The sequence below is a fragment of the Microcebus murinus genome, chromosome 12 (assembly GCF_040939455.1).
Source record: "Microcebus murinus isolate Inina chromosome 12, M.murinus_Inina_mat1.0, whole genome shotgun sequence".
NCBI classification, from domain to species: domain Eukaryota; kingdom Metazoa; phylum Chordata; class Mammalia; order Primates; family Cheirogaleidae; genus Microcebus; species Microcebus murinus.
In genome coordinates this window covers 74,906,374-74,927,582 of record NC_134115.1, presented here as the reverse complement: position 1 = coordinate 74,927,582, position 21,209 = coordinate 74,906,374, and the positions used below count along the sequence as shown (strand labels likewise).

Sequence of the window (21,209 nt, the reverse complement as noted above, 5' to 3'; positions counted from 1 at the left end):
CCCATGTCCTGGTCAGGAACTGGAACCTGCACCGTACCAGCCTCTCCCCTTCTCGTTCCTCTGTCCCTCACTTTCCCAACACGGGGCCACGGGGCTGCTGGTCACTGCGGGCTGTGCCTGTCCACGGCTGGGGCTTGACCATTGTGGACAGAGCAAACGCAGGCCAGCCTGGGCTCTCCCCTGGCATCGGGAGCCCGGGGAGTCCGCCCTGGCCATTTCCTGACAGTTGTGCAACGGGACATTGGGAACTGCAGGCACTTCTGGTTCAAGGAGAGCTGCCTTCTGTCCCCAACAATTTCCTGCCTGCCCCTGCTGGGAATGGGCCGGCCCGGCTCAGTATTCTCACTGTCCAGGTCCCAAAGGCCCACCTGGGATTGGAGAGCAGGCCAAGAGTTGTGAGTGTCACCGTTCTGACATGGCTCCTCTCGTCTTGCCCTCCGGCCCTTCTTGCTGCCTTTCTCCTTCCCTCCCACGTCTTCAAAGCCACGGAGATGCTGCTGATGTCTCCCGAGCTCTGACTACAGCGCAGACCACTCCCCTGTCCTCCCAGCTCAGCCAGCTGCCTCCTGGTGGCTCTGCCCCAGGGACCCATCGCAGTTCAAACCCAATGTGCCAACCCAAAGCCCTGCTTGTCTGTGCAAACCTGTGGCTTGTCCCGTTCCCAGCTCAGCGCCCCAGCCCTCCACACCACACCCTGCAGTGCCACGCTGAACCACTTGCTGCTCCCGAGTGCAGAGTGCCACTTCGCCTCTGGGCCTTGGCAGGGGCTGTTCCCTCTCCCTGATGCTCTTCCCCATCTGGCTAACTTCTACTTATTCTCTCTCAACTTCAGTGTGGGGAGGGTGGCAGTTAATTTTATGTGTCAACTTGACTGAGCCACAGGGTGCCCAGATATCTGGCCAAGCATTATTTTGGGAGTGTCTGTGAGGGCAGCTCTGGAGGAGATGAACATTTGGGAGGGTGGTCTGAGTAGAGCAGATGGTCCTCCCTGATGTCGCGGGCCTCGTCCTATCAGATGAAGGCCCAAATAGTACAAAAAGGGTGAGTAGGAGTGAATTCCTTCTACCTCAGTTCCTTTGAGCTGAGATATGGATTTTTTTTTTCCTGCCCTTGGACTTGAACTAAAACATTGGCTCTTCCTGGGTCTTGAGCCTGCCAAGCCTTGGATGGGAACCACACCACTGACTCCCCTGGGAGTCCCCTGCTGCTTGCCGACAGCAGATCCTGGGACTTAGCGTTCATACTTGCAGGAGCTGATTCCGTATAGTAAATCCCTTAATTTATCCTAGTGGGTCTGCTGCTCTGGAAAGCCCTGACCAATATAGGGGGTCACCTCCTAACTGTCCTCCCCCTGCTGAGATTGTATTGACTGTGACTCTTTCCCCTCTCTAAATCCCTTAACCCCACAAGACTCAACCCCTCCAGCTGCAGCCACCAGACCCAGAGCCCCTCGGACACACTGTCAGATCTGTCCCTGTGACTCGAGTGCCCACACACGACGTGGGCACACACGTCGTGCAGATGAAGGCGAGAGTTCCTGTGAGCAGCCATCTAACCGGTTTGAGGGCTTTGAGCACTCTGTGGCCACAGCAGAGGACAAGATGTGTCCTCTGTCCTGTGGGGCTTTCTACGGGGAAAACACTGACACGACTTAACCTTCTCATCTATAAAACAGGGAGCATCCTCAAACAGCCGTGCAAACTCTTCGGGGTGACAGTATTTGGGGCAGACATCAGGAAATGGGCCATTCTGCCTCAGTTTCATTACTGACTGCGCAGAGAAGCCCGAGCTAGCTGTATGTGGATGGATAACCTGGAAACTCGGTGCAAGTTTTTAAAGCACAAAATCCTGGGTCTTGTGAACGCAACTGCTTGTTAGTTGTTCTTCCTCCTCGGTGAGTAGGGAAGAAAAGTTCCCATTCATCCAATGTCCCAGGGGAGGAGGGATAAGCGAGGAAGAAAGAGATCTGAAACAAGGGTCGGGAAACATGGGTTCTAGGCTGGAATACCCAGATAAATTTATATTTCAGATAAATAACAAACAAATATTTTAAAGATAAGTATCCCCAAAATTGCATGGAGCATGCTTATACTAAAAAAATTATTTATTGTTTATCTGAAGTTAAAATTTGTCTGGGCATCCTTTATATTTATTTGCTCAATCTGGCAACCCTGTCTCCCGGACTCTCCCTCCCTCACCTGTTCCAAGGCGGGCACTACTGTGACCTCTCTCAAGAATTCGACGGGCAGAAAGCCCTCATTTTGAAGCATTATCCACAATAGCCAAAAGGCGGAAAGCACCCAAATGTGCACCAACCTGCGGAGAGGCGACAGGACTGCGGCCTGTCTGGACAGTGGAACGCCACATAGCCACACACAGGAACGCAGTACCGAGGACACACGTGTACAGGCCACAACATGGGTGAACCTCGACATCCTGCCGTGTGAAAGCAGCTAGTGTCACATGTCGTGTGATTCTGTTTGTGCAAAATACCCAGAGAAGGCCAAGCCACAGAGAGAGCGAGGAGACTGGAGATTTCCCAGCGGCTGGGGGAGGGGAAATGGGGAGCCACGCTACCTGGGTGTGAGTTTCCTGTCGGGGGGGATGAAACCGATGTGGAGAGAGAGAGTGGGGACACTGCACACCCCCGTGAATGCACCGAATGTCATTAATGGGAAGTTTTGTGTTACGTGTATTTTATTAATACCACAATAATAAAAACAGATCGCCTGTGTTAACCTCCACGTACCGCCTCCCTAAGTGTTATGATTGAACTGTGTCCCCCCGCCAAAAAGACACATTGAAGTCCTTATCCCCCAGCACCTATGAATGGGATCTTGTTGGGGAGGTGGTTAGGGCGAGCGTGGGCCCTGATCTAGTCTGGCGGGCACCCGCACACAAAGATGGGGACACAGAGACTCGGGGAGGGACCAGAAGCAGAGACTTTAGGGCCCCAGCTGCAGGCCAAGGCAGGCAAGAGGAGACCCCCCCCCCCGGAGGCTCTGGAGTGAGCACGGCCCTGGCAACACTTTGACCTTGGCCTTCTGACTTCCAGACTTGCGAGAGAAAACATTTCTGTTGTTTTAAGCCACTGGGTCTGTGGCATCTGTTATAGCACCAGGAGGGCACCCCGTGACCATCCTGCCCCCATCCCCCCCAGATGCCGCCGGAGCTTGGCGAGGAAGCACGCAGACCGGACACGGCATTCCATTGCCTCGCTTTTAAATATTTATTTAAAGTCCGGAAGGGAAAAGGAGAAATGGAACCCACCGGGGTTTTAACACACTGACATGTGGACAGAGACATACACGAGGACAGCAGAAAACCCAAAAATGAGACAGAGGCCGGTGGAGACAGGTGGCAGGGGGGGACTGAGGGCCGCACATGCACTTTCCCCGGGAGCGCCCGGCTGGGCGGCGGGTGGGGAAGACAGGAGGTGACCGAGCGGGAGGGTGGGCCAGAGTGAGGTATTAAATAATGCAGATCAAATCCAACTCCCCAACAGACACGACTTTAGGAGAGAAATACACAAATAGAGATTTTTCACATAAATTTTCCCCTTCTATAAAAATAACTTCATCGTTAAAAATAACCTCAAACTCCAATTGGGGCGCAGACGCGTACGGCTGACCTCGTACAATTCAGGTGACACTGAATGTCACTGACGCGTTGAACTCTGAGATTCCCATAATTATTCTTTCTCCTTTGGCCCAAATGGATGCTTGGAGCTAGCGACAGTGGGTTTCTACAGAACCTAATGACACTGAGAAAGCAAGAACGATGACTGCATCTTGGGAGGTGGCATCCTGGAAGCGGGACACGCCACGTGGCTTCGTGAGATGGTCTGACATTTACACTCCAACTCCGCGACCCAGCGCTGCGCTCGTCGTTGGTTTCTTCAAGGTCAAGGCCTCCCCCAGGACCTGTCCAGAGCGTGGCTTCCAGGGCAAGCCCAACCTCCCTCCAGGGCCACCAAAGGCCAAGCAAAACGATTCACGCCCAGGCCTCCCCGCTGCCTTAAAAGGACAGACACTTCAAAGTCCATAAATTAAAAGGTCAATCTCTCTACTTCTGGTTTCTGGCAGGTTGTTTTTTTTGTTGTTGTTTTTTTTATTTTTTCCTTTTTTTTTTTTTTTTTTGCATTTTTCTTTTTTCTTTTCCTTTTTCTTCCTTAGCAGATTACCTGATAAGCACAAGGGTGATGCTAGGAAAATTCGAAAATTCCCCAAACGTTTGTCATTTGGAGGCGAGAGAGCAAGACGTGGATGGTGTCTGACATCGAACAGTTTCTTCAAAGTCTGTGGCAAAAACGGTAGCACCTTCAGAATCTTAAATAAGGGTTTTTTGTTTTTTTTTTTCCTTAAAAACATCACATACACTACGAGACACTTGTGAGCACCAGCGATTTCACAGTGGGAGGTAGCAAAGGGGGGCACCCCCAGCCCCGAGGATCTCGCCGCTCCCCACCCCTGCTGCTCCTTCTCATCCTCGCACCCCTTCCCCAGGTGAGACAGGTAGCACACCTTCTCCCCGTTTAAATAATATATATAAACTTCTGTCTTTCCTTCTCTCCTTTTTTCATGTCTCCTTGCTAATATTGCACATCAAAAGCTCCCAGGCAGGGACTGGCTGGCGAGACGCCCCCTCCCCTCCAGCTGGCTGGAACGTGGGGCTCTCTGGGCAGGAAGCTGGGGAGGGCAGGGGTGGCCGCGGAGCTGGCAGACAGGCCGCGGGGCTCCGGCGGGTCGCAGGCCCAGCTCGCTCTGGCTGGCTCTTTGGTTGGTCTTTGGGCTGAGCTGGACCCGTGGTTCCCAAGGACACCCTGTGCCCTGCCGCCCCCGCCCACTTCGACTGGGCAGACAACGGCGGGGGGCTGCCAAGGATCCTGGGGCAGGGGAGCTGCCTCTCCCGGAGCCACTGGCCCCTCGGTACCCCCTCCCCACCCCCGCCTCCCCTCCTCTCCCCTCCCCAGGAGGCCTAGAGGAGCCGGAAGGTCAGAGGTCAGAGGAAGCACGCAGGTCCAACTTCGAGGCGGTACTGCTTCCCTGATGAGGCAGGGGGAAGGTTGTCCACGCTGACGATCGGCAGCTGCTGGGGGTCTTGGGTCCGGAAGGTGAAGAGCGTCCGGTGCCAGCGGCCATCCTGGACCTGCGGCAGGGGGAAAAGGGCACACGCATGTCCAGTGTGGTTCTCGCCACCCATCCTGCGCGTTTTCCCCATCGTTCCCTCACAAGTTTTAGTGGCCACGTGGTATTTTGCTGTAGTGATGACCTATGTTAGCGTATCGGATTACTTCCAAGTGTTGATTTCTCTTAAGTAAATGCTGTAAATGAACATCACTGCAGCTGAACCTTTGTGCACAGTTCTTAATTATTTCCCTAGAAGAAATGCTAGAAGTAGAATTGCTGTTTCAGAGAATAGGTACATGTCTAAGGTTTGGGAGAGATGTTGGATATAAACTGCTGTCCAGGAAGCTTCTACCAATTTATTTTTTGCTGCAGCTTCATGTGAGAGTGTTGGTTTCTCCACATCCTCACTAACACTGTGCATTATCAGTTTTCTTTAGTCTTGTGAGACTGGTATTTTGCCTTTTGACAACTTTGTGTCTCCCCCTCCCCTGAAAATCCACCCTATGCAGGGCATTTGAAAATGACCACAAATATTAAGAGAAGAAATTAGCCTGACTAGGGAGGGGCAGAGGGAAGACATAGACCCTCTTTTAAGCAGCCTTGCAAGTAAGCACAGTGTCTTCCAGCCTGTGAATTTTTACCTGCCCAGACCTTCTCTTGGAAGTTTCCCAGAGAAGAGAGTGAATAAAAAGAACTTTATAAAACTGTTCTAATAAAATTATTACACAAAGATAAAAAATATATCACGTATAAAATTGTTAGCTATGATCTTCTAATAAAAAGAAGTTTTTCCAGACAAGTTTTCCCTCTCGTCCATGTGAGGGGCCTTGAGGGGCTCTAGAAGTCACCTTGCAGCCATCCAGGGACACCTCGGGCCTGAACTGACCCCCAGCTTCAAAAATCTGCCCGTTCCAGGCCCGGAAGCGCACAGGCTGCTTGGCTGGCGTCTGCCCCGTGCCCTCCTGCCACACGGTCATGTTCAGGCAGTGGATGGTGATTTGCTGCGTCACCTCGGAGCTGAGCAGGTGCAGAAAATTCATCTGGACCCGGCTGACGGCAAACTCGACCTGTGGGGGGATGAGAGTGGCGAGGGGCTCAGGCTGGGCTGCCTGCAGCTCTCGGAATTCCCTCCCTGGTCAGCATTTCCCACTGTGCTCGCAGGCGTGCGCCCACTCTCGAGATAGGGAAACTGAGGTCTGTGAGTGGGTCCCACAGAAACAAGGAAGGCCCTGCCTGACTCCAGAGCTTACATCGGGGGTCCTGGTGTAATCGGGCCCCCTCCCCATTGCTGCATGGGCTGCCTTTGGGGCAGAGCTGGGATCCAGAGGCCCAGAGCGGAAGAGGGATCTTGCCCAAGATCGAGAGGCTCTTAAAGTGCAGAAGAGATGAGAGGGTTTTCTGCGCCTTCCTAGTCCCAACATCCCCGAGAGGCGGGCAGTGCTGCCGGAAATGGCAGACCTGAGAACAAACAGGGCAGGTCCACGGGCCGGCGCTTCCCCACACAGAGCCGGCACCGTGCCTGACGCGGACGGTGACCCAGACGGCACTCGTGCTGCCAACCCAGGCACCAGCTCCGGCCTCACCCCTCTGCCCAGCGGGTTGCCATGTGACCCCCAAACCTTCAAGTCATGGGGGACGAGGGTCTGCAGAGGTGACTGAGTCCCTGCTGGGCGTGGGCTCTCGCTGCAGGTGCGGCGGTGAACCTGACCTCCCTGGACCTGGCTCGGGGCCTGGCGCGTGGTAGTGACCCCACAAAGACCTGTCGACTGGCTGGCTGATAGACTGCCTCGCCTGGAGATCCTCGGGCCCCGGGGCCGACACGGTCAGCACAAGGCGCCTCGTGGAGCCTCCCCAGGGTGAGTGTGGCTGATGGACTGGGGTGCAAGGGGCTCTGTGTCCCCCGCTCTCCTGCAGCCAGAGCAGCTTCTCACCACGGCACGAACTGCCCCCAGATGTGCAGGGCTTAGGGGACCCACAATCCACCGAGGGGTCCCAGGACAGTGGAGCCATCATGCCCACTGCCACCACCACCTTGGTTTGCGGTTGAGTTGCCCTGCGCCGCCTAAAATGCCCAGCCAGGGACGGGCACGTGGGGAGCAGGTATGGAGCACGAGTCAAACATCTGCACACACGACTCCGGGCAGCGTGGCTCTGTGATGATTCAGGGTTCTCCAAGCCAGGCCAGCTCAGCCAACTACTCTGCTCTAGATAGTAGAAGACTCTATTTCAAGAAAGACTATTCAACATCATGCAACTCGAAAGAGTTTCGAAACCACAGAGGAGTCTTACTCATCCCCAATTTATAGGTAAGGAAACCGAGTCTTGGAAAAAGGAGGTGACGTTGCCAAGGCCGTGCGGTAAGACAGGCAGGGCTCGGAGCAGGACCTGGGTTGGCTGTGGCCCAGAGTGGGGCGGGGGCAGAGAGGGTCAGCCGGCTGGGCGGTGAGGAGCAGATGGGTACCTTGGAGGCCGAGATGGGTTTGAGGCACGTCTGTCCGCCATGCGTGAAGTTGCAGGAGACTTCGATGGTGTCGGAGGTGCAGCCCAGGTTGGGATCCACCCAGTAGGTTCCTGCAGGCAGGGGGGAGGTGGGGATGCATCTCCGGGCGAGCCCAGGCCTTGGTTCTGCAGTGGGCCCTGCACCCTATGACCCGCTGAGCCCCAGCTGGGCATGACGTCGGGGTGGGTGGGTCGAAAAGGGGTCCCTCCAGCCCAGAGACGGAAGGAAACCTCTGGGCAGAGCTCACAGCTGGCAGAGCCCCTGGAGGGGGTCACACAGCTTAGCACTTGTCTAGGTTGCTACTGGGACGCGCCCATTTTACAGAGGAGACAACTGAGGTTGACAGAGGCTGAGCACTTGCCCCAGGGACTGAGGGGTCACCTAGCCAGGAAGATTCTCCAAGGCCTCAGGCTCCTCCTAGGGCCTGCCAGGGGCAGGTGGGGTCAGGGCTCAGCCAGGCACCGCCGCTCACACCTGGCTTCCCCGGTGGGCTTCCCAGGGAGCCGGAGACCCCCGCAGCTGGAGGGCGGGACGACCGGCCATCTAGCCCAGCCGCCTGCGCAGGGGAGCCAGGGTGGCTCGGCGTGGGCCGCGCTTGCAGGCTCGGGTCTGTCCACCTGCACGGCCTTCCTCACAGCGCCACGCCGCTCGCAGATGAGCGAGGTGAGTGAGGGAGGGCAGGCAGGGAGCCCTGCCGTGCCGGGCCTGGGGGCTGGGACGCTTGGGGCCCTGGGGCTCTTTCTGCCCGAGCTCTTATCTCACTGCACTGATATGGTCACCCCGGCTTGCCTTGCGGGTCTGGGGACTCTGGAAGGGTGGGGCCACTCCTCTTGCGGTCCCCACGATACCCCCACCCCAGGAAGCACAAGGCCGGGCACAGTGTGGGCTCAGCGAACGTGTGTTGAATGAATGAACGACTACCCATGTGTCCGTCTCCCTAGAGACAAAACCCTGGCCAAGAGAGACAGGAGAGCATCGAGAACTCCTCCTTGCCCGGCTCCTCCTGGAGCCCCCGGGCCAGCCCCCTCCCCCCGCTGGGCAGGAGCCCCTCACCGTCCGCCATCTTCCGCTCACAGTCCATCAGGTCCCTGCAGACCCGGGCGGGGTTCTCTTTGGTGCCCAGCGGCGTTTTAATGCTCTGGATGAGGTTGCTGAGGTAGTGTAAGGTTTTAAAGATCTCCCCTCCCTGGTCCAGCACCAGCCGGTCCGGATAGCTGTAGCCCTGCCATGAGGAGAGAGGGTGGCCGCTGGCACGGGCTCTTGGCCCGACTGAGGTCCCAGCTGCCACAGCCCCAGGCTCTCTCTGCTTGGGAGATATCGCCGAGGACCCTGGGTCATGGCTGGGGACAAATAAGAAACGGGGGGCCTGGGACGAGATGCGGGAGGTGGGGCGGCCACGATGGCCCAGAGGCTTGAGAAGAAGGCAGGCTCAGCCTCTGTTCTCTGGGAGATGGAGCTGGGGCTGGCGGGGACAATCCCTAGAGGGACGATTTCAGCTCGGAGAAGGAGCAGGTCTCCGCTAGCGGGAGGAAGTTCTCAGAGTGCTAAGGATCCGTCCTTCACGGTCTCCCCGACCAGGTGGATCCCTCCTGCATGACTTGGAGCCTCAGCTTCCAGCGCTACGGATCAGAGCTAAATAAACCTCCCTCTGGCAGAGGCCCGCGGAGGTGGCATGTGCGTGTGCATGTCGCAGACTGGCAGCTGCTCACCCCGCCTGTTTCTTCTCCTGCCCGGACCCACGGACGACACGCCCGGCCCCCTCCAGCTGCGTTCCAGCCAACGGGATGGGAGCAGAGCAACACAAGCCCCATAATGGCCCGGCACCAAAACCCGCCGGCATGATCCTCCATGTTCTCTCCCCCTGGCGTGGGTGACCTTGGGGCCACGGGTGGGAGAGGAAGAGGGCAGAGCCCCTGGCGGGCAGCTGAGCTCTCTCCTTAACAAGCCGACTAGCTTTACGCACACAAGAGGTAGACTTGGACTCCACTCCATGGCCGGCACGGGTGGGTAGGAGGTGCACACCTGGATGTCCTTTCCCTAACAATGTCAAGGGTGTGGCAGGTGGCGCCCGCTTTGGATGGGGCATAACCGACCTCTAGATGCGGGAGGAAACGCTCCCCTTCTCCACCCGCCCTGCGTCTTGGGTGTCCCCGTCTTGCCACTGGCCTCCGTGGATGGAGGGCAAGGGGCTTGTCCCTGCTCTCTTCCCCCTAGACTGTGGCCTCAGAAAGTCAGGCCTGTCACCCTGCATCTGCCTGCCCCAGCGTCCAGCACAGGGAACGGGCAGAAATGTCTGCAGGAGGTCTGAGCTGGGGGCGGTGAGCTCCCCATCACAGGAAGGAGGCAAGGCTGCAAAGGGGGCTGGCCACAGGGGCTGGACTGGAGGACACACGAGGGGCTTCGCAGCCTGGAGTCTTGGAGCTGAGTCGACCCCAGGCCAGGGTCTTAGCAGGGTCCCCTGGGCTGACTGTGGGCTTCTTGCTCCTCAGGAGCAGCAGGCAAATGGCGGGAAGCTGATGCGGGCCCTGGGCCCGGGCGAATGCCTGTCCCCGATTCCAGCCAGCGAGGGCTCGGAGACCGGGAGGCCTTGGAGAAGGCTGGAGGGCGCAGGGCCCGCGGCTGGCCTCGCGCTGGCCCTGCTCTGCATGCGCTGGCTGTGGCACCTTGGGTGCTGCTGCCCACACTGAGCTTTGGTGACAGGCCCCAGCTGTGGCTGCGAGCCGCCGTGCAGACCAGGGTCTGACACGCTCAGCACAGGCCACGTGGAGGGCACTGACCCCGTGTGGACTGCAGTTTGTGTTTCTCCCAGAAGGCCACCCCATAGGCCAGGCTCCTGGAGGTACCTCTGGCCTCAGTGCTGCACTGGTGTCCATCCACGTCCGGAAAGCTGCCCCGAGGTCGTCTTGCTGCTGTGCAGGAAGAAGGCGGGGTGTATATCCTGCCCCCCCAGGTCCCTCAGACCCGCCAAGGGGGAGCCCCAGGGCCCGACCACCCCTATCCCACCCCACCTTCCCTGGAAGGATCTCGGCCAAGTCACATGTCCTCTGCAGAACTCTCTGTCCTTCCCCCCCTTGCAGACAAAGTCAAAGCTGACCCTGCCACTCCCTTCCGCCAGACACGTCCATAGCTCCCCACCGCCCTCAGGGCAAACTCCTCAACACCGTTTCAAGACCCAGTGTGAGTGCTGCAGTCCGGAGCCTTGTCTTTCCCGTCCCCCATGTGTGCCGTAGCACCAGACATGCCACAGTACTTCTAGGTTCCTAAATGCCATGCTCCAGCTAGCATGGGGCCTGTGCTCCTGCCGCTCCCATTGCCTGGGACTCTTCTCTCCCTCCCATGCACGTGGCCATCTGGCCACCTCCTGTACCAGCAGTTTCCAACTTGGGGCAATGATGCCCCCTAGGGGACATCTGGGAATATCTGGAGATATTCCTGGTTGTTCCAGCTGGGGGAGGGGCACTACTTGCATCTGATGGTCAGAGGCCAGGGATGTCCCTAAACATCCTAACATGCACGGGACAGTCACTTGCAGCAAACAATTATACTAACAGCTTGAGAAGCCCGGCCTCTACCCACCCTACAGATGTCAGCTGCAGTGGGAAAGCCTCTCCCGAGGTCCCTGTCCCCAGGCTGGGAGAGAACCCGTCTCTCTGTCCCCGGACCCTGTGTTCATCCTTTGTCCTGCACTGTAATGGCCTAACATACACTTGCACCCCCAATCATGACACCGGGCCTGGCAGAATTGTCGCTGCAGTCTTGCCATGAATGCAACGGAACCCCGGGCTTAGGGTCCAGACTCTGGGGGAGCCCCTCAGGGTCAAAGCCCAGCTCTGTCACTTATTAACTGCACAGTCTGGGGCATGGCGCTAAACCTCTCTTTGCCTCGGTTCCCTCATCTTGAAAATGGGCCTGGTAATAAAACCCTCTCACGGAGCTGTTGAAGGGAACACGTGAGTTAATACAGGAAACACACTTCTCGTGGGGTCTGGCGTATAACAAGCACTCAATCTCGACAGTAGCTGTTATTCAAAGAATTCAAAATCTTCTAATTTTCCATGTCTCCTGGATTTCTGCTCTTTCCCCTAGCCATCTTTCTTATGGATGAGAAGGACAAGGGAAGGCTGCAGAGGAAGAGGCCAGGACTGTCCCTCCATCTTTGAGGATGGTGCAGAGAGAGGGACAGTGACAGCGAAACGAGAAGAGTGATGACTCTGAGTGACGTGTGGCCCAAGGGCTCCTGCCCTGCTCAGTCTCTCGCTGTGGCCATGCCCTGGGGCGCAGCTGGGCCTCATTCCCACAGTCAACCAGCACCCAGTGCCGTGGCAGAATGGGGACAGACTCATCACAGGGCTGGGGAGGGGCCCCACTCTCAGGTGGGGCTGTGGTCCCCACCAGGGAGGAAGGCAGGGGCCCCAATCCGCTCCCTCGCCCAACCCTCCTTGTTCTGAGTCTGAGCCAGAGGGACCTCAACCATCAGCCCATCTGTGTAGGGGACACGGACAGGACCGGGGACCCAGTGGCCAGAGCAGCTTCTTGGGTTCATGCTCTGGGGCACGGCCTGGATTTCCCGCCTCCTGGCCCAGGGCTCTTTCTGTTGCTTTAGGGTCCAGGGCTCCAGTACGAAGTGACAAAAGGACATGGGCATCCCCAGGTGCCCTCTCTGGCTTAGGGTTCCAGCCACCGGGGCCAGAGAGGGCCGGCTGCCTCTCCCCACCTCCCGCCCTCTAGGCCTTACCCCAAGTAGGCAAAAGAGAATGTTCTCCAACTTACAAAGTGGATAGGACCCCCTGGAGGACCCTGCAAAAGAAGACGGGGGTCAGTGTTTACAGGGACCGTGTGCTGGGGGCCCAGAGCCTGCCAGGCGATGGGAGAGGCTGTCAAAGCATGCAGGACCTGCCAAGCTGGTCTCTGCTCCCCTGAAGGCCTGGAGGGAACCCTGGGGCCGGTCTACACTCTCCCAGGAGTCTGTGGGCTACAAGACGCGTGCGAGTCCCGTGAGAGTCAGGGTTAAGGCTTAGTCTGCCTTTGAAGCCTTGGGGCTCATCCTAAAGGACCCCCACCTGCCCCGAGAGCCCGAGGTCCACCCAGCACTCAGTTACCCACCGGGGGGCCAGGCCGTCCTCTTGGGCCGGGAGGTCCCTGGAGGAAGAGGAGAAGAAGAGTGAGGCCCTGGTCCACAGGCCTTCCACCACCCACACCCCAGCCTTCCCCAGGCAGACCGGAGACCCAGGGACAATGGCTCCCCTGGCACAGACGGGGACAGATGGGAGGATGGAGGTCCAGTGGGGAAGGACACGCCTGGGGACGTCACCAGTCATGGGGAGGAGAGCCAGGAGTGCCCGCACCCCACCCCCCAGCCCAGCCCACTCACCCTCGGACCTTGCAATCCCTGGAGGGAGACAGAAGTGGGGAGAGAGAGTTAGGGGACTGGCTGAGCCATGCCCACCCCAACAGCCACCCCTTCCGCACCCCTGCAGCGCTGCCCCTGGCCATCCACTCACCCAGTCCCCGCGGCTGCCTTTGTCACCTTTCGGACCCTGCAACAGACCACAGCCCAGTGAGACAGGGGAAGCCCCATTTCCCAGATGGGGAAACCGAGGCTCAGACTGGCCTTGCATCACAGAGACAATGTGGAGCCGGGGAGAAGGCCAGGGGACCCAGCAGTCTTCCTGCCCAGCCCCCCACACATACCGGGAGTCCAGAGGGTCCCAGGATTCCGAGGGGCCCGATGATGCCTTCTTTTCCCTAAAGGAGACAGAAAGGCTCATGTGTCCTTGTTCCAGGGCCCGGGAACAGAGTCACAGAGGCGGCAGGGCGGATGGCAGCCCGCGCGTCCCGCGGGGTGCAGGGGAGACCGCCGCATGCAGGGGCCAGGCCATGCGTCTCTGAGCCTCCTTCAAGAGTGGGGGGAAGTGAACAGGAGCGGGGGGGGGGGGAGGGACAGCACCCAGCAGCAGGGACAGATGAGCAATGGTGTGCGGGGGCGGGGGGGGATGAGGACAGTGGGCAGAGGGCGCTCAAGAGTGGAGCAGCAAGAAGAGGACATGAGGACATGTGTCCAGCCGATGTCCCCGCAGGGAGGGGACTCACCATCAGGCCGGGAGGCCCCCGAGGGCCCTGGATGCCCTTGAAGCCGACGTCGCCAGGGGGGCCCTGCGGGAGGCAGGGGGAGGGCTGTGTGGGCAGCGCCGGGCTGGGGTCCTGGCAGCTCGCTCGCCCCCGGGGGCTGGCCACCCTCACCCCCTGCCAAGAGAGGCCTGACCCGAGAGGCCCCCGGGGGAGGAATAAGCCACGGTTATTTTAGCAGGTGCCAGCAGTGCTGTGCGCCTCTGGCCTTAATATTTGCAGCAATCCTCCAGTCATTATTGTCACTTTACAGATGAGGAAACCAAGGCTTAGAGGGACCAAGTGACTTGCCCGAGGCACAGAACAGGTAACTTGTGGAGCCGGGCTTGGAAGCCAGGTCCTCGGCAGTACCGGGGCCCAGGACGTTCACTGCCAAGTCCAGCTGTGCTCCAGCCCACATGGTAAGTGCCCGGTAAATGTTTGTTGAATGAATAAATGAATGAGTGGGTGAGGGAAGGGACCCCACAGGAAGAGTAGGGACTGGGAGTCTGTACCTTGGGTCCAAAGAGACCAGCCATTCCTGGGAAGCCCATCTCACCAGAGTCGCCCTGCGGGGAGAACAGGAAAAGAGGGGCACGTGGGGCCAGGAGCAGGGTGCCAGCCAGTCGCCCAGGACCCTGGACCTGCCTGCTGCCTCCCAGCCTCTCCAGGGACATCGGTGACTCCACCGAGAGGCGACCAGCCGAGCGTGAACAGCTCACAGACTATACACCCGTCAGCCTGGGCTCTGAGGGGCAGCAGCCTGTGTCCTCTGTCACGTGAGGAAGGGGAGCCCAGCCCAGCGATGCCACGGGAAGGCTCCACGACACTCAGGGGCTCCTGTCCCAGGTCTCAGGGAGAGAACGAAGGACCTGCAGACTCCTCCACCTGTCTGAAAGCCCCTGTTCAGGAAGGATCCCCTAAGAGTAACCCCGTTCACTGGGCCAGGTGCGTGCACGCTTCACCGTGCACGCGCGCTCCCACATCGGCCCAGGGACACACCCTATCCCCTGTTCACAGATGGGGAAACCGAGGCCCAGAGAGGGCAGGAACTTGCTCAAAGTCACACAGACACCCTGTCGTGGAACGTGCTAGATTCAGTCTAGGTGTGAACAATTCCAGACACCTTTGGCTTCCTCTCCTGACTCCTGCTCCTAATCTCCAGAGGGGCAAGCGAGCAATTAACAAGGGAAGCGGGTGAGGGCCTGGGCCGAGGAGGGAGGGCTGGCACCCATGGGACCTGGACGTCTGTTGTTGTTGGCATATTCTTGGGACTTGGCCTTCACGCTCATGAGCCAGAAAGCCATGGGTTAGACTCTCCTAGTCTTATATTGTGAGACCTGGGGCAAGTCACTTCCCTTTACTGAGCCTCAGTTTCCCCATCTGTAAAAGAGGATAATAAGCCATCTCCCTCCTGAAGGGGCTGGAAGAATGTGATGAGACCATGCAGGTCAGGACCTGGCACTGGTGAAGCTGAGGGGTCAGGCTATGGGAGGGTCCCATGTCATCTAAATCCCACCTATTCATTTTTTTAAAAAAAAACAATAGCTTTATTGAGCTACAATTCATACGCTATAAAATTCATCTTTTTAAAGTGTATAATTTAGTGGCTTTTAATATCGTCGCAAAGTTGTGCATAGATCACCACTAATTTCAGAACATTTTCATCAGTCCAGAAAGAAACCCTGTACCCATTAACAGTCACCCTCCTTTCCCTTTTTCCCCAGCCCTTGGCAACCACTAATTTATTCTCTATGTCTGTATGGATTTGCCTATTCTGAACGTTCCGTGTTAAAGGAATCATGCAGTATGCGGCCTTCTGTGTCCAGCCTATCGCATTTAGCATGATGCCTTCAAGGGTCAAGCACCTGTCAGTACTTCACTCGGTTTTACTGCCAAATAATGTTCCACTGTATGGACATGCACGTTATTTACACATTTATCAGCTGGTGAACATTTGAATGGTTTCTGATTTTTATCTATCATGAATAATGCTGACATGAACCTGCCAACCTGGGTTCTCGTGTGGATGTGTTTATGGTTTTCTTGGGTGCATATCTAGGGGAGGAACTGCTGTGTCGTAAGGTCACCACGTCTAACTGAGGAACCGCGGAACGGTTCCCCAGAGTGGTCGCACCATTTCACATCCCCATGCGGGTTCCATTTTCCGTGTGCACATCTTTCAACACTTGTTATTGTCTGCCTTTCTAAATAGTAGCCATCCTGGAGGGGGTGAAGTGGCATCTCACTGCGGTTTTGATTTGTCTTTCATGTGTTTATCAGCCATTTGGATATCTTCTTTGGAGAAATGTCTATTCAAATATTTTGCCCATTTTAAAATCGGGTGGTCTTTATTCTTGAGGTGTAAGTGTTCTTTACATGTTCCAGATACAAGTTCCTTATCAGATGTATGATTTGCAAATATTTCCTCCCATTCTGTGATTTTTTTTCACTTTTTTGATGGAGTCCTTTGAAGTATAAAAGATTTTGATTTTGATGAAGTCCAATTTATCTACCTTTTCTTTTGTTGCTCGTGCTTTTTTTTAGTTTTAAAGAAACTATCGTTTAATGAGAAGTTATAAAAATTTATTCTTATGTTTTTCTTCTAAGAGTTTTACAGTTTTATCCCTTACATTTAGGTCCATGATTCATTTTTAGTTAATTTTTGCCTGTTATAAGAGTTCAACTTCATTCTTTGGCATGTGAATATGCAATTGTCTTAGCACCATTTATTGAAAAAAAAAACAATGCATTTTTTTTCCCATTCAATTGTCCTAGCATCCTGGTTAATCAATTGAAATAAATGTAAATATTTATTTCTAAATTCTGAATTCTATTCCATTGACTGCTACATCCACGCTATGCAAATGCCACCCTGTCTTGATTACTATAGTTTCCTAATAAGTTTTGAAGTTGGGAAGTGTGAGTCCTGCAACTTTGATCTTTTTCAAAACTATTTTGGTTATTCTGGGTCACTTGTATTTCCATATGAATTTTAGGATCAACTTGTCAGTTCCTGATTTAAAAATCCAGCTAGGATTTTGATAGGGAATGCATTGAATCTGTATATCAGTTTGTGGGGAGTATTGCCATCTCAACAATACTAAGTCTTTGCAACCATTAAAATGGGATGTCTTTCCATTTATTTAGGTTTTCTTTACTTTCTTTCAACCATGTTTTAAAGTTTTCAGTGTACATATCTTGTATATTTTTTTTGTCAAATTTCTTCCTATTTTATTCTTTTTGATACTATTGTAAATGGAATTGTTTTCTTAATTTCATTTTTGGATTGTTCATTGTTAGTGTACAGAAATACGATTGATTTTTGTATATTGTATGTACAAATAATATTTTTGTATATTGATCCTGCAACCTTGGTTTATTAGTTCTAATAATTTTGCGTGGATTCCTCATGATTTCCTATATATAAGATCACTTCGTCTGCAAACAGGGAGAGTGTTACTTCTTCCTTTCCAATCTGTTTTAGTACAGTGTTAAACAGGAGCAGTAAAAATGGGCATCTTTGGCTTGTTCCTAACTTCAGGGGGCAAGCTTTGCATCCTTCCCCATTAAATATGAAGATAGCTGAGGGATTTTCATAGATGTTCCTTACCAGGCGGAGGATATCCCCTTCTATTCCTAGTTTGTTGTGTTTTTAATCATGAAAAGGATGTTGATTTTGTTAAATGGTTTTTCTCCATCTATTGAGATGACCACATATGGTGTATTATATTGATTGATTTTCACATGTTGAATCAGCCTTGCATGTCTAGAAGAAATCTCACTTTGTCATGGTGTGTAATCCTCTATGTATGTTGCTAGAGTTGGTTTGCTAATATTTTAGTAAGGATTTTTGTGCCTATATTCATAAGGGATATTAGTCTGTAGGTTTCTTTCCTGGTGATATCTTTGTCTGGTTTGGGTGTCAGGATAATACTGGTTGTGAGATGTTCTACCCGTTTGTTCATTTTTGCACTCTGATTGCTATCTCCAATATGCCCACCAGGTGCAAAGAAGGAGTAATTTTTCCAAAAACTGAAGATGAACACTAACTGTCCACATTTAAATTGTACAATCTGGTAAGTTTTGACACACACACACACATACATACACATACATAAAATCTCCCTGTGTAATCAGCACAATTAAAATAATAACAGATCCATCACCCCAAAATGTTTCCTCATGCCCCTTTGTAATCTTTCCTTCTCCCTACCCTCCCGTTTCCAGGAACTACTGATCTTTCTCCCGAGGTAGAAGAGTTTGCAGTTTCTGTAATTTTGTAAAAATGGAATCACACAGTATATGATGTTTGTTATATGATTTCTTTCACTAAGCCTAATTATTTGTAGAATCATCCATGTTGTTGCATGTATCAATAGTTTTATTCTTCTATTGCCGAATAGCATCTCACTGTGTGGATATACACCCCAATTTCTTTATCTGTTCACCTGCTGATGTACACTTGAGTTTTTCCAGTTTGGGGCTGTTATATATAAAGCTGCCATGAGCCTTCAAGTATAGTCTTTCATGTGGACAAATGTCCTTCTTTATGTTAGGTAAATGGTAAAGATATGCTTAACTTTTAAAGAAACTGCCCAACTGTTTCCAAAGTGGAAACAGGAACGTCCCATTTTACATTCCTGTTATCACAGTGTGAAAGTTCCAGTTGTTCCATCCTTGCCAATACTTGGTATGGTCAGTCTTTTTAAGTGTTTCACCATTGTAATAGGTGTGCAGTAGCATCTTATTGTGGTTTAAATGAGCATTTTTGGCTAATGGTATTAGTCTTATTTTCATGTACTTGTTTGCCATCTGCATATCTTCTTTGAAGTGTCTATTTAAATCTTTTGCCCGTTTTTTAAATTGGGCTGCTTATTTTCTTATTGAGTTTTGAGAGCTCTTTATTTACATATTCCAGATATAAATCCTTTATCTGATATATGATTTAGAAATATTTTCTCCTAGTATGTGACTTGTCTTTTCATTCTTGTAACAGTGTCTTTTGAAGAGCAAAGGTTTTAAATGTTGATTAAGTCTAATTTATCAAGTTTTTTTCTATGGATCATGTTTTTGGTGTCATATTTAAGAAATCTTTGTTTAGTCCAAGGTCTCAAAGATTTTCTTCCATGCTTTGTTTTAGAAGTGTTATAATTTTAGGTTTTATATTTAGGGTATGAGTTAATTTTTTGTACATTTATGAGGTAGCAACTCTCTGGCACTATATGTTTGAAAAGACTATTTAGTATTCACTGAATTCTCTGCATCTTTCTTAAAAATAAGTTGTCTATATATGTATGAGTATATTTATAGAGCTTCTATTCCGTTCCTTTGATCTATTAGCATATTATGGCAATGCCACACTTTCTTGATCACTGTAGGTTTATAAGTCTTGAAATCACATCACATTACCTGACTTCAAGCTATACTACAAGGCTATAGTAACCAAAACATCATGGTATTGGTACAAAAATAGAGACATAGACCAATGGAACAGTACAGAGAAACCAGATATAAAACCATCTACCTACAATCAACTGATCTTTGACAAAGCAGACAATAATATACACTGGGGAAAAGAAGCCCTATTCAATAAATACTGTTGGGAAAATTAAATAACCACATGTAGAAGAATGAAACAGGACCTCTACCTCTCACCACTCACAAAAATTAATTCAAGATGGGTAAAAGACTTAAATCTAAGGCATGAAACAATAAGAATTCTAGAGGAAAATGTAGGGAAAACTGTTCTAGATATCAGTTTAGGCAAAGAATTATGACAGGGATCCGAATGGCAATCATGGCAACAACAAAAATTAATAAATGAGATTTGACTAAACTGAAAAGCTTCTGTATAGCTAAGGAAACAATCAACAGAACAAGTAGACAACCTACAGAATAGGAGAAAATATTTGCAAGCTACACAACTGATAAAGGGCTAATATCCAAACTTTATAAAGAACTCAAGCAAATCATCAAGAAAAAAACAACCTTATTAAAAAGTGGGCAAAAGACATGAACAGATGCTTCTCAAAGGAAGAAAGACAAATGGCCAATAAAGATATGGAAAAATGCTCAATGTCACTAATCATCAGGGATATATAAATTAAAACCATAATGAGCTATCACTTTACCCCAGTTAGAATGACTTTTATTAAAAAGTCAAAAAAACAATAGATGCTGATATGAATACAGAGAGAAAGAAATGCTTATACACTGTTGGTGGGACTGCAAATTAGTATAACTCTTATGGAAAACAGCGTGGAGATTCCTCAAAGAACTAAAAGTAGACCTATAATCCCACTATTGTGTATCTACCAAAAGGAAAAGAAGACTTTTCATCAAAAAGACACCTGCACTCAAATGTTCATTGTAGCATAATTCACAACTGCAATGATGTGAAATCAATCCAAGTGCTATTAATCCATTCATGAGGTGATTAATAAAATGTGGTATATGCATACCATGAAGTACTACTCATGGGTAGTACTATTCAAAAAAGATGAATGAATACCTTTTGCAACAATCTGGATGGAAGTGGAGACCATTCTCCTAAGTAAAGGATCTCAAGGATGGAAAAACAAATAGCACATGTACTCATTATTAAACTGTAACTAACTGATGAGCACATATGTGCACAGAAGGAAGTAAAACTCAGTGGAAATCAACCAGAAGGGAGGAGGAAAGAGGGAAGGGGCAAAAACCTACCTAATGGGTACAATGAATGCTATTTGGGGCATGGCCACACCTATAGCTGGGACTCAAGCATTACAAAAGCAACCCATGTAACCTAAAGCATTTGTGCCACTTTAATATTTTGAAAGTAAAAAAAAATAAAATAAAATAAATAACATAGTCTTAGTCCTCCTACTTTGCTCTTCTTTTTCAAAGTGATTTCAGTTGTTTTAGGTTATATTTCCACATGAACTTTAGAATTGGCTTGTCAATTTCTACACTAAGATTAATGAGACATTGATTGGAATTGTGAATTTATAGAGTCCAAACTATCATTATGGATTTATCTGTTTCTCCTTAGAGTTTTATCAGTTTTTGCTTAATTATTTTGGAGATTTTTAGGTGCATAAACATTTAGGATTCCTATACCATCTTAATAAATTGTTCTCTTTATTATTATTAAATAACCTTTTTATTACTAACAGTTTTTACTCTGAAATCCATTTTGTTCGATATTAAAGTAGCTACTCCAGCTTTCTTTGCATGAATGTTAGCATAGTATATCTTTTCCCACACCTCTACTTTAATCTATTTTTGTGTTATATTTACAGTCAGTTTCTTGTAGCAGAATATAGTTGGGTCTTGCTTGTTCATCCAATCTGACAATCTATGTTGTTAATTAGGGTACTGAGAACATTTGCTATTTGTTTTCTATTTATCCTATCTGTTCTTTGTTCATTCTTCTTTCTTCTTCCAGGTAGAGGCAAATTGAGTTTAGCCCTGGGACAGAGGGGGCTGAA

The 21,209-nt window shown here is 51.5% G+C and overlaps 1 protein-coding gene across 2 annotated transcripts in view; it reads right to left on the bottom strand.

The window, feature by feature from the left end:
• Nucleotides 1-4,955: 4,955 nt before the first annotated feature.
• Nucleotides 4,956-21,209, bottom strand: part of COL27A1 (collagen type XXVII alpha 1 chain) — a 141,206-nt gene continuing 124,952 nt past the window's right edge. For both annotated transcript variants that reach the window (XM_076008978.1, XM_012768828.3), the window contains exons 50-61: nucleotides 14,250-14,303; nucleotides 13,720-13,782; nucleotides 13,321-13,374; nucleotides 13,131-13,166; nucleotides 13,001-13,018; nucleotides 12,733-12,768; nucleotides 12,400-12,426; nucleotides 10,473-10,538; nucleotides 8,683-8,851; nucleotides 7,591-7,700; nucleotides 5,978-6,196; nucleotides 4,956-5,148 (exon numbers count right to left, since the gene is read on the bottom strand). In XM_076008978.1, coding sequence (XP_075865093.1) covers nucleotides 5,002-5,148; nucleotides 5,978-6,196; nucleotides 7,591-7,700; nucleotides 8,683-8,851; nucleotides 10,473-10,538; nucleotides 12,400-12,426; nucleotides 12,733-12,768; nucleotides 13,001-13,018; nucleotides 13,131-13,166; nucleotides 13,321-13,374; nucleotides 13,720-13,782; nucleotides 14,250-14,303 — 999 coding nt within the window. In that variant the 3' untranslated portion in view covers nucleotides 4,956-5,001. The remainder of the gene's footprint in view (nucleotides 5,149-5,977; nucleotides 6,197-7,590; nucleotides 7,701-8,682; nucleotides 8,852-10,472; nucleotides 10,539-12,399; nucleotides 12,427-12,732; nucleotides 12,769-13,000; nucleotides 13,019-13,130; nucleotides 13,167-13,320; nucleotides 13,375-13,719; nucleotides 13,783-14,249; nucleotides 14,304-21,209) is intronic.